Source organism: Pollicipes pollicipes, unplaced genomic scaffold (genome assembly GCF_011947565.3).
Source record: "Pollicipes pollicipes isolate AB1234 unplaced genomic scaffold, Ppol_2.1 Scaffold_6686;HRSCAF=7923_pilon_pilon_pilon, whole genome shotgun sequence".
In the NCBI taxonomy this organism is placed as follows: domain Eukaryota; kingdom Metazoa; phylum Arthropoda; class Thecostraca; order Pollicipedomorpha; family Pollicipedidae; genus Pollicipes; species Pollicipes pollicipes.
The window spans coordinates 47,155,374-47,172,697 of record NW_023596921.1 but is presented as its reverse complement, the minus strand read 5'-3'; the positions used below and the strand labels follow the sequence as shown (position 1 = coordinate 47,172,697).

Sequence of the window (17,324 nt, the reverse complement as noted above, 5' to 3'; positions counted from 1 at the left end):
AAGAGAATTTTGGCACGAGAACATCGAAATGACCTTTATTTTGCAATATCACGTGATCTTCGAGGCCAAGAGCTGGGCCAAAAGACGGGGAACTCGAAATCACCAAAAAATTACCGGCCGATTTGCAAACTGCAAGCATCAAAGTATTCACAAGAGCAAGAGCTAGTGTCCGTCAAAAAGTCCTGACCTCTCAAGGTCATCCTTCAAGGTCAAACGCGAGCTCAAAGGACGGGAACTCCATATCACCCAAAAATCGTCCGCCATTTTTAAACCCCCGGAACCAAAATGTTCACTACGGAAAGGACTAGTTGTTCAGTACATTAGCGAGGAACATTATTCACATAGACAAGACAGAAGTATTAGCCTTTTTCCTCGGAAAAACCGGGAGAATGGAGGCATAGTTAAGTTGGTATTTCGGCAATACGCCTTTATCGAAAATACTACTGTCTTGTCTACAGAAAGGACTTGTGTCTATCAAAAAGTGTTGACTTCTCAAGCTCACCCTTTAAGGTCAGACACGAGCTCAAAGGACAGGAAATTCAAAATCACCTAAAAATTACCGGCCGATTCTAAACTTGCAAACACCAGAATATTCACCACAGAAGGAACTAGTGTCCGTCAAACTGATCCCCGTCCGTTGAGCCCGCGTTTGAGCTTCGAGGGTGATCTTGGGAGGTCAGGACTTTTTGACAGACGCTAGTCCTTGTAATAGTCAATGTTTTGGTCCTGGCAAGTTTAAAATTGGCCGGTAATTTTTAGGTGGTATGAAGCTCTCCGCCATTTGGGCCCGCTTTGGCATTCAAAGGTGACCTTGAGAATGCAGGACTTTTTAACGGACGCTGATTGTTTCTGTGTGGAACATTCTGATATTTGCGTGTTAAAAATCGGCCAGTACTTTTTGGGAGATGTTGGGTTACCGTCCCTTAAGCCTAGGTTTAACCTTGACGGATGACCTTGAGAGGTAAGGATTTTTGACGGACATCAGCTATTCAACTTGTAAATATTTTTTTATGTTTTCATGTTTAAAGTCGGCCGGTATTTTTTAGGTGACATTGAGCTCTCCGTCCTTTGAGCCCGCGTTTGACCTTGAATAATAACCTTGAGAATTCAGGGCTTTTTGACGGACGCTAGTTCCTTTTTTGTTGATTTTTCTGACGTTTGCAAGCTTAAAGTCGGCCTTTCACTTTTGGGTAACCTTAAGTTCCGCGTCCTTGGAGTACGTGTTTGACCTTAAAAAGATGACCTTAGGAGGTCAGGAACTTATGACGGATGTTATTTTTTGCGGTGAATATTCTCATATTTGCAAGTTTGAAATCAGCCGGTAATGTTTGGGTGATATTGAGTTCTCTGTTCTTTGGGCCCGTGTTTGACCTTTAAGGGTGACCTTGAGGGGTCAGGACTTTCGGACGGTCACTAGTTGTTTTTTTAGATTCTGTTGTTTGCGAATTCGAAATTCGACGGTAATTTTTGAGTGGTATTGAGTTCCTAGTCCTTTGAGCCTACGTGCTACCTTGAAGGATGACCTTGAAAGGTCAGGACCTTTTACGGACGTTAGTTTTTTCTGTGGTGGATATTCTTATATTTGAAAGACTAAATTCGGCCGGTAATTTTTGGATGGTATGGAATTCCCTGTCCTTTGGGTCCACGTTTAACATTGAAGGTTGACCTTGAGAGGTCAGAACTTTTTGACGGGCGCTAGTTCTTTTGTGTTGAATATTTCGATATTTTCCAGTCTAAATGCGGCCGGTATCTTTTGGGTGATATTGTGTTTCCCATCTTTTCTGCTTGCGTTTGACCTCGAAGGATGATCTTGAGGGGTGAGGATTTTTGACGAACTCTAGGTCTTTCCGTGTTGAATATTCTGATGTTTACAAGATCAAAATTGGCAGCTAATTTTTGAATGAAATGGAGTTCCCCGTCCCTTGAGTCTGTGTCTGACCTTGAAGAATCACTTTGAGAGGTCAGGACTTCTTTATGTGCGCTAGCTCTTGCCCTTGTGAATATTTTAATGCTTGCAGTTTACGAGTGGACCGGTTTTTTTGGTAATATCGAGTTCCTCGTCCTTTGACCTAGCTCTTAACCTCGAAGGTTGCATGCTATTACAAAATAAAGGTCATTTTTGATGATCTCATACCATATACCATCTTGCGACCTTTTCGAGAGAAATTGGAACTCGTCGCTGAGTGAATTGTTGGGCAAATCGCCAACTTTACAGACATCATACGCCACTGGGTTATATTTTTTTTCGGATCAGGTGGATGCCAGTCGGTGGCTGCTGTAGCAAACACATTCTCGCCCGGTGACCCAGCGCCGAAGCTCGGAGGGAGTGTGAGGAGGCATGGCAAATTCATACGGCTGCATCCTTTATTTCAGGGAGGGGATTGAAAACATCTCGATGAACTTCTTTGAAGTGGAAAAACGAACGGCTTGGGAGCAGATCTTCAACGAGACTAAGCAGAAACTAGGTAAGTATGAGTTATTGTCGTTTCCGGCCTTCTGTCTTGGAATTCGCGGCACCTTGACATGCATCATGTATGATTGGCATGTGGTCAGATGAATGTGAGCTGTGCATAAAAGAAATGCATATCCATGACACCCATACCTTTCTACTCTGATCATTGCTCACTGGTGGATTTAATGTGTTTTAGGGACAAGATGTACTACACAATAAGCATTGCGCTAGTGCAGACGATATTTGAGCAAAGCTGCTTGCGCAGCCCCGAAGCGTAAAAGTATCTAGGCTTTGGTTTTTCCGAACGATCTTTCAGCCTTTATTTGGGTAAAGGCAATGCCCCAATAATACAAAGCGATCACCTACACGCCGTAGACACGTTCGCTGCAGTGGCCGCTCGGGGCGAGGCTTGACCAGCACTAAATGGTTTAGTACATGTGGTTCCCTTGCGCGTTGGCCGTGTCAGTGGCGTCGGACCACAAGCCTGCGGGATGTCGTGCGTGTCTGCCGCCGGCCCTCGCCCGGGCGCTGAGCGGGCGTGACGCCTGCGCCGCAGCGCTGTCGGCCGACCGGCGGGCCGTGCCTGAATTCCTGTACCCGCTGCCGATCCGCAAGACCCGGGCCGGCCTGCAGTTCACGTGCGCTGCGGCCACACTCAGCGCCAGCCCGCAGCACCGCAGCGACGTCTGGGTCTGCAACAGGTGAGCGGCCGCCGGGACAGGCTGCGGCCCGAGGGCCGGCCCGCAGTTCACGTGGGCTGCGGTCCCACTCAGCGCCAGCCCGCAGCACCGCAGCGACGTCTGGGTCTGCAACAGGTGAGCGGCCGCCGGGACAGGCTGCGGCGCGAGGGCCGGCCGGCTCCCTGTCCCAGAGGCCGGGCGACTCGGATACCTGTGCGGCTGTGCTGCACCATCGTGCTGGAGGAGCTCGACCACGTTCAACTCGCAGCTCAGTTCCCCTTCCCGCCTCACAAAGAGCCTGCGTCATCAGTCCACATGCTTACGATAAACAAGGCTATACCAAAAATAAAAGAAAATACCATCATTCAAATCCTATGGGAAAGAGCATTTGGTCGCAACATAACTAGATGAACCCAAGACAGAGCGCCAGCTGATTTGGCAGAACTACACCCCTGCCCAGTCGATCTGTTCACTATTATGCTGGCACGGAGGGATATGTGGTTATACCATTATGCACGGTCGCTGTTATGTTTGGCGCGCAGTCCGCTGGCTGACAGTGAACCATATGGAATGTGACCCGGACGGCGGCGGAGTCGGGCATTTCACGCGAAAACCCACACCCAGGCTAAATCGGACCGTTCCACACCCCAAGTGGACATTCTCTGGAGCGGCCATTCCGGCAGATGGGGTGCTCGTGCTTTGGACCCCTTAACATTATCATTAGGTAATGGTGGTGATGCATCAAAACTTGCTGATAATACATCATAACGCGTCATAAGCACAGTTTGGACAAATATGTTGGGAAGATGACTCGGACGGGGTTCGGTCACACGACCGGTCCCCTCAGCGCCATTTTACCACCAGATTTGGGTCACCGGCCGGCTTGCGCAGCTCATTGGGCGTTTTTCCTTGCACGTATGACCGCCACGCAGGACCGCCACGCAGGACCACCACACCGATAGCACCGCAGGACCACCATGCTCAGTGATCTTGATATCTGTTGTGGATACTGTCCCACAATACGCAAATCAGCTTACACTGCCAGCTATGCGCGGGTACCAGTGACAACTATTAAATGTTGTATTTTTTTATGGTATATATTTTAGATTATGTATCCTTATGTGTCCACATTTTATGCTTGCGGGTTTTTGTGAGCTACAGCTGAAGGCAGTCTGTAACTGGCAAACAATCAATACACAAAACACAAATTTCCCGTGCAGTTTTGTTTGCTGCTTCTATGCCATGGAATGACATGAGCATGCCGTTTTAGTCGGGGTGACTCGCTGCCAGGTTGGGGAGCTCGGCCGCGTGTGTGTGTGGGGGGGCTGGGGATGGAGCAGCTTTGGCTGACTGCAGCGGTACGTCGCTGGTTCACAGGCGTGATGTGCCTTGCGCGAGGCGTCGCGGCTGATTTGCGCGCCCACCATGTGTCACGTGACACTTCTCCCCTGGTAAATGGCGCGTAGTCACGGCGCGTCGCTGCTTCTCACCGTGGTGAGAGGCAGGTCAGACAGACGGCGGCGCCGCTGAGCCGACGTTACGGCCGCTGGGGCCGGCCTCCTCTGACCGGACGCTCCGTGCTACAGTGACGGCTACGTCGGCCAGATCTGCGTACTGAGCCTGCGACCTGAGCCCACCGTTACCTCCTGCAACGGCGTGTGCAACTCACGCATCCTCTGCATAGCGCCCGTGCCCAGTGCGCAGGCCAGGTGAGCGCTGCAGGCATCAGGAATGTCCTGACATGACACGCGGTCATGGATGGCATGGAGGCTAGTTACCAGAGCCCAGCATTATCATCACCATGCAGCTGGCCTGATGTCTAGTCTCGCATTGCTTTTAAAGCTGCTCGTTAGATCATTTCTTGCAGATGAATATTTATATATGCTGTGGATACTGTTCTACGATCGACCGTAATACCATGAACTGCCAGCCTACGATGTTTTTCCTCTTGCAAGGGGGCTTTGCAAATACAATGGCAGAGATAGGCTGACATGAACGGACTCACGCCCCTGCCTCAGACCGGGCGTATTGAAATCCGCACTAGTTAAGTGCGACCTGACCGAGGTGCTCCGCCGCAGGCACAGCGGATTGAGCTTGCTGCCTGTCCCCACAGGTAGGATCGAAGTCGAGCTAAACGAGACGCCCTCCGTCCCCACAGGCAGAGAGAATCAGAGGCGAGATAAACAAAACGCTCTCGTCCCGACGGATAGAGAGAATCAGAGGCGAGCTAACCGAGACGCTCCCGTCCCCACAGGCGGAGAGAATCAGAGGCGAACTAACCGAGACGCTCTCGTCCCGACAGGCAGAGAGAATCAGAGGCGACCTAACCGAGACGCTCTCGTCCCGACAGGCAGAGAGAATCAGAGGCGAGCTAACCGAGACGCTCTCGTCCCGACAGGCAGAGAGAATCAGAGGCGACCTAACCGAGACGCTCTCGTCCCCACAGGCAGAGAGAATCAGAGGCGAGCTAACCGAGACGCTCTCGTCCCGACAGGCAGAGAGAATCAGAGGCGACCTAACCGAGACGCTCTCGTCCCCACAGGCAGAGAGAATCAGAGGCGACCTAACCGAGACGCTCTCGTCCCGACAGGCAGAGAGAATCAGAGGCGAGCTAACCGAGACGCTCCCGTCCCCACAGGCAGAGAGAATCAGAGGCGAACTAACCAAGACGCTCCCGTCCCGACAGGCAGAGAGAATCAGAGGCGACCTAACCGAGACGCTCTCGTCCCCACAGGCAGAGAGAATCAGAGGCGAGATAAACAAAACGCTCTCGTCCCCACAGGCAGAGAGAATCAGAGGCGAGCTAACCGAGACGCTCTCGTCCCCACAGGCAGAGCGAATCGGAGGCGCGCGCTGGGGTGTCGCCGGTCCCTGATGCCTCCGCCCAGACTGCGAGCCTGGAAGAGAAGGCTGGCACCAATATCGACCTGGACAGGTGCGGCTGGCTCCAGTGGGGGGGGGGGGGGGGGGCAATCTTACACACTGACATCCAGCCCAGTCCAGAAGTGAGCTTCGATCTGGCGTAGCGGTGCATTCCCCGGCGACGTTCACTATGTAGTCGCTGTGAAGGATCCGACGCTCAGCCCACGACTTTGGTGTTCGTACAGTGGGCTGGCGGAAAACTTACCCGCAATTTTCGCCCCGACAGATACTATATCTAGGTACTTATAACTACCAGGTACTAGGTACTTATAACATAAGGTATACCTTTTGCCAATGCCCTTTTTCTGAAGTGCTTAGCGCCCCAAAGTTGTTATGTAATTCCCTTGCGCAGTTTGTGTCAATCTGACGAAGCGAGGCCCATGTGAGCTGATTACTAGCAGGAAAACACAGCGTTTAGTTGGAGCAGTTTTCGGCCGCGTGCGCTGAGGGCGACGATGCAGAGGCCGCTTGCAAACCAGAACAGCGTTTTTCACACGAAGCCAGCACATTAAGGAACTCACAAAACCATTGAAATAAAAAGAGAGATGACGCACTATGAGAAAATTCGTGGCAGAGCACAACAAAGCACGCTTCTTCTCCTCACAATTATGGCGGTATGCACAAGCGATGGCGTTTTCCTCCACCTTAACAACGCAACACGCACCCTCTCACTTAGCGCATACCGACCGTGACGGCGTCCCCGCCTCCGTGCCGACCGTGACGGCATCCCTGCCTCCGTGTCGACCGTGACGGCATCCCCGCCTCCGTGCCGACCGTGACGGCGTCCCTGTCTCTGTGCCGACTGTGATGGCGTCCCTGCCTCCGTGCCGACCGTGACGGCATCCCCGCCTCCGTGCCGACCGTGACGACATCCCCGCCTCCGTGCCGACCGTGACGGCATCCCCGCCTCCGTGCCGACCGTGACGGCATCCCCGCCTCCGTGCCGACCGTGACGGCATCCCCGCCTCCGTGCCGACCGTGACGGCGTCCCTGCCTCCGTGCCGACCGTGACGACATCCCCGCCTCCGTGCCGACCGTGACGACATCCCCGCCTCCGTGCCGACCGTGACGGCGTCCCCGCCTCCGTGCCGACCGTGACGGAATCCCCGCCTCCGTGCCGACCGTGACGGCATCCCCGCCTCCGTGCCGACCGTGATGGCGTCCCCGCCTCCGTGCTGACCGTGACGGAATCCCTGCCTCCGTGTCGACCGTGACGGCATCCCCGCCTCCGTGCCGACCGTGACGGCGTCCCTGTCTCTGTGCCGACTGTGATGGCGTCCCTGCCTCCGTGCCGACCGTGACGGCATCCCCGCCTCCGTGCCGACCGTGACGACATCCTCGCCTCCGTGCCGACCGTGACGGCGTCCCCGCCTCCGTGCCGACCGTGACGGCGTCCCCGCCTCCGTGCCGACCGTGACGGCGTCCCTGCCTCTGTGCTGCAGCTCGACCGACTCGTCCGACTCGGACGACTCCCGGCCGGACGAGGGTCGGTCGGCTGCTGATGAGGCCCGCCTCCAGGACCAGCCCACCATGTGGCTCGGCACCGAGGACGGCTGCGTGTACGTCTACAACTGTGCCGACTACGTGCGCATTAAGAAGACCAAAGTAAAGGTGCAGCTGGGCTCGGCAGCGCACGCCATCGTCCATCTGGACGGCCGCGTCTTCGTGGCGCTCGCCAACGGCACTGTGTCTGCCTATAGACGCACCGAAGGTGAGAAGCGCCTGGAGGTCCGCCCACCCCCGCCTCGCAGGTGAGAAGCTCCGTGGAGCTTCGCTCAGAGCCGCGCTTTAGGTAAGAATCGCCAGGGCGTTTCGCAGGATGTCGCAGAGGCCATTTGTGCCTTGCAAAGCAGGATCGCGCTTTCCTCAGATGATGCAGACGGGCACAAGCGACCTTTTAAAGGAATGCAACGCGCGTCGTCCCGCATCCTCTTATGGAGTGTCAGCGACTGCAGAGGCTATTTAACGCTCAGGGGTCATGTTGCCAGCGGGGTTTGAGCCCAGTGCGCCCCCGTGGGAGCGGAAGGCGCTAACCGCTCAACCATTACGTTCATGGCACCGGGGATTTGATGGCAAGCATGTATTAGTCTATACGACACTGGCAGATTCGAGGGGGAGAGTAACGTGCTCATGGCCCCTAAGACGGTGAAAATATCGCCGTTTTCTGGTTTTGCCGTGCATTGAAGGGAAAGAATCGGGTCTGGTCCTATCAAAGGTTGAGAACTGGACCACCAATGTGTAACGAATCGTTGCTAGTGGCGGACTACACGCAGTGCTGTCCGTATATCGATATAATGTCAACTTCGGGCATATGAACATTCAAATGTTATCTTGTGCGTCTATGTTTCTTATGTTTATATATTCCTGCACCTGTCTCATTTAAAATGATGTGTTTGTCCACCAGGAAGTAACTGGGACATGCAGTGCCCGGAAGTGATCCAGGTGTCCTCAAGTCCAGTCAACCGGCTGGTGGTGGTGGCAGGAAGGCTGTGGGCCTGCTCGCAGAACCGGATACGTATCATCGACCCGGCCACGAATGTCATAGAGGTCAGTGGAAGCCAACGCCACGCCTCACATATGCTCAATCCACCACCAGCCACTGCCACACTTCACATATGCTCAATCCACCATTAACCACTGCCACAATTCACATGCGCTCATTCCACCACCAACCCCCACAACGTTCCACATATGCTCAATCCACCGCCAACCACCGCCACACTCCACATATGCTCCTTCCACCACCAACCACCACAACGTTCCACATATGCTCAATCCGCCACCAACCACCGCAACATTCCACATATGCCCAATCCGCCACCAACCACCACAACGCTCCGCATATGCTCGATCCACCGCCAAACACCGCCACGCTTCACATTCTGGGGAAAGCTGTCAATTCAATGGAAAACACAAGCGGGGACACTGGTAGTCAGATATTCCGCCTCTGTCAATTAATGTGGGTACAGAACACGCTTCAGATGTCGCCACAGTGGTCCAGGATGCGTAACAGCTGAACATTTAGCAGGTAGTCAGTGGTCCGGTCGATTGTCCACTGTGATGCACCCCATATAAAGTCTGAAGGTAACCTAAAGCTTTTAAAGGTTTACTGACTTGTCCAGGGAACCTTAAACCACATCCACGTGGACGTGGTTGGTGAAGTAACACCACCATATGAGGTCTGCAGAGGTGACAGGTTGGGCGAGTGAGGAGATACGGCACGGCAGTCTTCATTTTCATTCGGGGAGATAGTTATCAAATCAACCCACTGAAGTCCGTGCCGTGTGCGGTGCCAGTTACCCCTTCCTATTGAAGCCACCCCTAATCCCGATCGATTCCGTGGAGTCGCACCAGGGCTGCACAGAAAGGTGTCAGGTAGTGGTGGTAGCGTATGGTACTGCTCTGAGGTGGTTTCGACGAAATGCTCGTCCTCGTCCACAAAGAGGCATCTCTGCAGTCATTATTTGACGGATGCCAGCTCAGTGATGACAATCACTGTTTGGGATTATGTTTCAAGCGACATTTGAGGACCAGGCCCTGTAAGCCAGGATCCTCTAATGCGACTTTCGGTCAGCCCTTCTGGTCCTTGATCGCCAGCCCAAAGGGCTCTTAGGGCCCCTCAGGACCTGTGGCCAGGGAGGGGACATATGCCTCTGTGCGCGTTCTGTATGGGACCCTTCGGCTACTTGCCCCAAGCTCACAACGCCAGCGTGCAATGAATTATTCCTTTTTCACGCGTGACGTGCTGTGACCGGATGTATGTGCCGATGTTACGCTGACCGGATGTATGTGCCCCGCTTACGCTGCCCTTGAACTCCAGAAAACGGTGGTGGTGAACAGCGACAGCCAGGCGACCATCCAGTCTCTGGTGCCGTCCGGCCTGGGTGTGTGGCTTAGCTTCCACAACCTGGGCACGGTGCGGCTGTTCCACACCATGACGTTCGAGATGATCTGCGAGGTGGACGTCACTGCGGCCGTCACCCGCATGCTGTCAGGTGAGCACGCACCCCGGCGGGACCGGGCGGCCTCGTCAGGGCCGGTGTCAGGCTGCCAACAGGGCACCATCCCGGGTGACCTCGTCAGGGCCGGTGTCAGGCTGCCAACAGGGCGCCATCCCGGGCGACCTCGCCAGGGCCGGTGTCAGGCTGCCGACAGGGCACCATCCCGGGTGACCTCGTCAGGGCCGGTGTCAGGCTGCCAACAGGGCACCATCCCGGGTGACCTCGCCAGGGCCGGTGTCAGGCTGCCAACAGGGCGCCATCCCGGGTGACCTCGCCAGGGCCGGTGTCAGGCTGCCAACAGGGCACCATCCCGGGTGACCTCGCCAGGGCCGGTGTCAGGCTGCCAACAGGGCACCATCCCGGGTGACCTCGCCAGGGCCGGTGTCAGGCTGCCAACAGGGCACCATCCCGGGTGACCTCGCCAGGGCCGGTGTCAGGCTGCCAACAGGGCACCATCCCGGGTGACCTCGCCAGGGCCGGTGTCAGGCTGCCAACAGGGCACCATCCGGGTGACCTCGCCAGGGCCGGTGTCAGGCTGCCGACAGGGCACCATCCCGGGTGACCTCGCCAGGGCCGGTGTCAGGCTGCCAACAGGGCACCATCCCGGGTGACCTCGCCAGGGCCGGTGTCAGGCTGCCAACAGGGCACCATCCCGGGTGACCTCGTCAGGGCCGGTGTCAGGCTGCCGACAGGGCGTCATCCCGGGCGACCTCGCCAGGGCCGGTGTCAGGCTGCCTACAGGGCGCCATCCCGGGCGACCTCGCCAGGGCCGGTGTCAGGCTGCCAACAGGGCGCCATCCCGGGTGACCTCGTCAGGGCCGGTGTCAGGCTGCCAACAGGGCACCATCCCGGGTGACCTCGCCAGGGCCGGTGTCAGGCTGCCAACAGGGCGCCATCCCGGGCGACCTCGCCAGGGCCGGTGTCAGGCTGCCATCAGGGCCCCATCCCGGGTGGCCTCATCAGGGCCGGTGTCAGGCTGTTGACAGGGCGCTATCTGTCGGCCGACGCCATCATTTCGTTGTTCTTTACAACAGAATGCTTGCGTTCGGAGCGCATGCAGGAGCGCCATCTGGATGATCAAAATGAAAGTAGAGCCTGGACCGACCTTGCAGCGAACGCCGCGTCGTCGATTCACCCGGCGCGCCAGTCCGGAGCCGCGTGTCCGGCTCCGTCCCGTGCTGCGACACCGGAATGTGGCCCGCCCCGGCCGCCAGCGAGCGTGTGACGGCCGGCGGCCGGCTCACCGCTGCTGACCCCGACCGCTCGCCCGCAGGCTGTGACGACATCATCCGGCAGCACAAGACGGCGTGTCTGCGCGTCACGGCACTCATGGTGTGCAAGGAGCTGCTGTGGATCGGCACGTCGGCGGGCGTGATCCTGAACCTGCCGCTGCCGCCGCTGACGGCCTCCACCAGCTGGCTCACCAACACGCTGAGCATCGCCGGTCAGCTGCCGCCCGGCCGAGCCCGTTTGGACAGGACCGGTGCTGTCACTGGTTAACTGAACAGTTACAGTAGCTTGAAGCTTGAAGTGAGGAATTGGCCAGGTCGTGGCGTGAGCAGGACGCTAGGAGTAGGTAGGATTGGCCCTGGATCAAAACCCTCAAACAGGTATTCGGTGAGCTGTATGCTACGGAACTATTTCGGCCTCTCTCTCCAAGCGAAACCACGCTGGGATGCAAGCTCATTATTTGTAACTCATCTTTTACGTTTGCAACGCCCCTTTTCGCATCGATTCCAGCAGGCGTTGAGATCGAACTGATCGGCTCGAAGCATTCGGTCGCACTGTCCATGTGTGCCGCGGTGGCAAACGCCGGCCGCCGACAGTGCCCGCCGGGGTGATCGTGTTTGCCAGAGGAAGGCCTGCAGTGAGCTGCACTGAAGGCTCGTGCCGACAACCTCACGCAGGCGCAGTCACTGACACTCGCTACCCCTTACACTTCTGGCCTGTTTCCTGAGCTCCCCAGCGTAGGGCACCGTCCAGACCAGCAGAACGGCCGTTTTATGGGGGTTTGTTTAGTGGCGGGTATCCAATCGTCATGTCTCAGCGTATGGTGGCGCCTGCAGGGATCTCGCACGGCCACACGGGCCACGTGCGTTTCCTGGCATCGGTCGAGTCCGTGGTGGAGGTGGCGGCACCAGCCCGCTACCGACACGCCCGGAGCGCTCTCAAGGCCAAGGACAAGCTGCCGCACAAGGTGAGCCGGTCCGCGCCTGGAGCGGCCACGGACCCAGCCGCATATTGCGCACGCCCCCAGCCTAACCAAACCAAACCTAAGCGATTTAGTGCTTCATATTCTCAGGAACGCGGTGGGGAATGCAGTGAGAGTACTTTTAAGACAAGCGATCTGTTTGAGAAGCAACATAATGTCAAGTAGTTGTCCCTGAAAAAAGAAAACTAGCCCATGAAACTTGGCCGATGACATTGTAGCTTTGTCGCCCCCCCCCCCAAACTTGAGCGTGTCCCGATGCTGCGAGTGACAAGCTGCTGCGTCTCCAGGCTGCTGCCGGAAAGGTGCTGGTCATCTCCGGCGGCGACGGATACGAGGACTTCCGGTCATCCGGCTCGGAGCTCTCTGGTCGAGACGACTCCACCAATCACCTGCTGCTGTGGCGGGTGTGAGCGCGCCAGCTGGCGAATGTTGTCAGACGCGTGCCAGCCCCACCGCCTGGGGCAAGATGTGTGGTGAAAGGTCAGCCGGTCTGACCCCAGAACGCTTTACAGTGGTCGCAACGACCGCAGACAACGCGGAAATGCAGAACTCTTGTTAAACGCGCAATGTTGGTGAAGCCATGGCATGCCTGTCACGTGATCCGTTGGCTAGTATCATCGCCTAACCAGCTCTGAATGAAACGTAATTGTGTTGCGCGGACAGCGGGAGATCGGTAATGCTGCTGCTCCTTGGTCCACGCGATAGGCACACTAGGCGCTCACGGCGGGTCAGGTTTTTGTATAAGATAAACACACACTGCAGTGTTTTAATCATTGCAGTTCACACGCCATGCCTTTCTTGTCGCCAACGGCCGAAACACTAATGCACACTTGGTTTGACGTCTTTCCGCCAGACAGTTCCCTCGATCGACAAAGCCGTCCTGTCCGACGAAAGCTAGCGAGCTCATTGCAGTTTACCATTGACACGTTAGTATTCGTGGCATGCACGTACGTGATGGCCATACCAGTTAACCCTCGGTTATCCGCCCGTATCAGCAGCGATGTTTTGAGGACACTGACACGCGTCAGGTTTATGTGTTTTCATTCGCATGTGCACTTATCGTAGACTTTTCAATATATCGTGGAACGGTGGGCTGACGCGTTTTTGTAACAAAGGGTGCGAAGGGTTTTGTAACTTCTTTATTAAACTTGTCGGTGTTGGTGGCCAAGTGTATTGCTTCCTAACCTCTTCATGGGGACGTGTACAACCGGTAATTGGCGGGAAAATGGCGCGTGATTACGTGGGCGGTTTCGGCGCCATCTACCCGCGACACGCTAAACTGGCAGCAACCGCGACAGTACGCAAACAATATGACGTCACACCTGCTTGAACGCCAGCGGTGTCGTGATCATCGTAAGCCCTTTCTTACCTTTATTTCTCTAAATATGATGGGCATGGAACAATATCGTCGTCCCGCTACAAAATAGCCTTTCGCCTTCTGCCTGTTTTAGATCCTCCGACATTGCTTTTGTACGACGTTGTTAATGTCAAGATAATTTATGTACTTCACCGATAAAACGTTAGCATACTGATTGTGAATCTAATGGTCAAATTGTAATATGCAGTGGTACAGCTTCCTGTAACATTTGCGAGAGGCTGACCACAAAAGAAAATTTCGGGCAGAAGCCAATGCTGCGCGCGCAGACTCTGGACGGGAGGGGATGGGAGGGGGAAGTCTAATGTTGCGCGCGAAACGTGAGAGGAGTACGCAACCCTAGGGGTTGAAGGTAAACTACAAGTGCGTTCTCAAATGAGGTGCTTACGATTTGAACCACTAGGTTTTATGGTTTATTCAATAGGGATGAATGACTGCGAGCATCCATACCACCCGACGCCTGTAGAATCCATGACACCCTAATGGCGGTAAATTCCAAATTCGATAGTTTGTCTTACACTGCTGTAAAAGATACTGACAAAGTTGGGCAATTTTGAAACGTTTCCTGATAAATGGCGCGTCACGTGCATTACTTTCCGTGATAAAAAATGATCTCAGGATGGCTTGACTGTGGCGGTGCAATGGCGCATGTAACTTATTGGCCAGACAATTATGCATGCGGCGCATACCCCGTCCCCGTCAGGTCCAAGGTAATTATGCACGCGGGCGTATACCCAACCTCGTCAGGTCTAAGGTAATGATGCATGCGGGCGCATACCCCGACCCCGTCAGGTCCAAGGTAATAATGCATGCGGGTGTATACCCCGACCCCTGTCAGGTCTAAGAGAGCCGTCACGGCTTGACGAAAGCAAGGGATAGAACATTGGGAGCACATGAGGAGGGCCTGGAGGGATCCTTTCCTACGAAAGGATTTTGCTTTAGAGAGACATGTGGTCCTCAGGGATGGAGAGGCAAGCCGTTCCAGCCGTTCTGGCCACGGGCCCCTTTCAGGGCCGCTCGTGCTCAGATTGTGCCTATGAGGTTCCTAATATCGAAATTACGTAGAAAATAACCCCATGATGATCAGCGGATCCGAAACGACATGAGACCAGGAAGCCTCAGGGAGACGGCCAGGTACTGCCATTTACGCCGGACGAGTGCCGAAATTTGGAGAGCCCTTCTTACTCTCACGAGGCCTACCACAAGACAGTCGTCCTGTCAAAACCTGGGTTGGCTTCCAAGTTTGAAACTACACCAGCAGCCAGACTGCGTGCAGTCTGCTGGCCGTGTGTTGACAGAAGTGACGCGGGCTAAACCGACGGCACTAATGGCTCATGCAACAATGGGACGTAGGTAGTGAGTCAAGGGTTTTGGTCTTATGTATACGTTTCCGTCTTATGTTTTGGTCATGATGTTCCGCGCCTTATGTATACTGACGGCCCGTACAGTCTGTTGTTACAATTACGACTATTGTTCACGTGACGATTGTAGCTCGCGCACTCGATGCTGCAACGTCACCGTGAGACGCGCTGGAGCGTTCTCGAGCCAGCGCGCGCGAGTGCAGAGGGCGTCCGGTAACGCGCCTTGGCGTATAAATCTGACGCATACTGCGTACCGGCAGACCAGGCCTGGCCACGACCAGGGCCGCGACTCGGTACTGGTGCATCACAGCGCGAGCAAGCCCGACTGCTGCTGAGTTCTGAATACAAGTGACCTCTCTTTTTGAAGGATTGTGAGAAGAAGAACGTCAACACTTAAGGTGAAGCGTTACACAACTTGCGTTGCCCGTGCGCCTTTACGAAGGCCGGCTTTCATCCCACGCATGCCGCTGACCGTATTTTTGCGAGGTTTAGAAGCCGTGTTTCGAGGAGCTGTTTTAAGACGCGCCCGGGCGGCCAGTTCGATACCCTTCGCTCGGGTGGGGGTCAGTTTGACCCCTGAGATCTTAGGAACCAAGAGAGTTAGATGCACCAAATTAACAGGGGCGCTGAACTGTACGTGAACTCACATAGGTCAAAGCTTGAGGTTCTTAGGTCTTCTTGTCTTCTTGTCTTCTTAGGCCTTCGTGTCAAATAAGGTCAAACGAGGTCAAATTCCGGGTTGGTCTCAAAAATGCCCCCAGAACCTAGATAACTGCTCAAGAAAAAGGTCACATACTTATTTAAGGTCAGTGAGCTCGTTTGACCTCTCAGAGATCATGGTAACCAAAATCATACGAGGCTGCTTTGTTTTGCATTCGAATGAGCGACAAAGATCACGCTAGGCGGTATGTTCCTGAAAATAAAATGTTGACCTGGATCATTTTAGATTATTGACCTATTCTGACCCATATAAAATCCATGGAAGATATATAACGTGGTTCCTGTGATCAATAAGTTCGAAATGAGCACCAGAAACTACCCCATACAGCAAGCTTCAGAGAAAAAAAAACAGGTTGGTCTTGACCTTGGTCTGACCTTTATACCTGACCCTAGGTCAACGGAATTTGTTCATTTAACTGTTTTGTTGCCTAAGAAAGTATCTCAGAGATGTACGGCTGTCTGTAACACCTCGCTGTTGCATCAGAGTGAACGATTCCATAGAAACTGACCTCGCTGAATCCATGGTTTGACTTTGACCTACCATAGGTAAACGACCTCACAAAGTATATATGACTTTTTGATACCAAACATCCCGCTATTGCCGCGTCGTTCGGAAACTATTCGGAAACAACTTTCGAGGGTCAAATTGACCCCCCGAACGCGCGTTAAACAAGGAAAGGCCATCTTTTGTCACGAGGCACATATGTTGCCGCAGAAGACTGAACAAGTGGCGACCGACGCTATGACACATCCAGCCATGAACCAGGTTCACACGGGTGCTGCCCGAGACTTCGTACACATGGCAGTCTGGGAGCCCTCATCATCGCTGTTTTTGAGTGGGTGTGGCCAATCAAACTTTGTCCAGGGGTGGAGTAAATGGAATTATTGGAGCGCACCGCCACTCGCACAAACCGCACAGAGATTCATCAGCTGTACAATTAACGTTGTTCCGGCAAAAAGACATTGTCACAGCTACATATGGTGTCGCGGCTTGGCTATCTGCAATTCTACCCACATGCTACGTTAACGTTAAACATAGCAAAGCATACGCACGTTTCAAGAACGCAACATGTATGGCTCAACGCTCAGGGTGACTATACACCCAGGTATAGGGGCCGGACACTGTCAGGCCCCGCACACAGGTACGGGCAGACCACGACATGCCCCGCAGACAGGTAAGGACCGAGCACGGCCGGTCCGCAGACAGGTACAGACCGAGCACGCCGGAATGTAGGGGTGTAAGGACCGAGAACGGCCGGCCCGCAGACAGGCACAGACCAAGCACGCCGGAATGTGGGCGTGTAAGGACCGAGCACGGCCGGTCCGCAGACAGATGCAGACCGAGCACGGCAGGCCCGCAGACAGATACAGACCGAGGACGGCCGGCCCGCAGGCAGATCCAGACCGAGGATGGCCGGCCCGCAGGCAGACCCAGACCGAGGATGGCAGGTCCGCAGACAGATCCAGACCGAGGATGGCCGGCCCGCAGACAGATCCAGACCGAGGATGGCAGGTCCGCAGACAGATCCAGACCGAGGATGGCCGGCCCGCAGACAGATCCAGACCGAGGATGGCAGGTCCGCAGACAGATCCAGACCGAG

General features: G+C 55.0%; 1 protein-coding gene across 1 annotated transcript in view; it reads left to right on the top strand.

Annotated features, from left to right (window-relative positions):
• Window positions 1-13,323, top strand: part of LOC119107558 (rho guanine nucleotide exchange factor osg-1) — a 120,622-nt gene extending 107,299 nt beyond the window's left edge. The window contains exons 15-24 of the mRNA XM_037231044.1: window positions 2,374-2,465; window positions 3,009-3,153; window positions 4,719-4,841; window positions 5,963-6,067; window positions 7,497-7,765; window positions 8,459-8,601; window positions 9,875-10,049; window positions 11,329-11,499; window positions 12,122-12,252; window positions 12,555-13,323. Coding sequence (XP_037086939.1) covers window positions 2,374-2,465; window positions 3,009-3,153; window positions 4,719-4,841; window positions 5,963-6,067; window positions 7,497-7,765; window positions 8,459-8,601; window positions 9,875-10,049; window positions 11,329-11,499; window positions 12,122-12,252; window positions 12,555-12,677 — 1,477 coding nt within the window. The 3' untranslated portion in view covers window positions 12,678-13,323. The remainder of the gene's footprint in view (window positions 1-2,373; window positions 2,466-3,008; window positions 3,154-4,718; window positions 4,842-5,962; window positions 6,068-7,496; window positions 7,766-8,458; window positions 8,602-9,874; window positions 10,050-11,328; window positions 11,500-12,121; window positions 12,253-12,554) is intronic.
• Window positions 13,324-17,324: the final 4,001 nt, after the last annotated feature.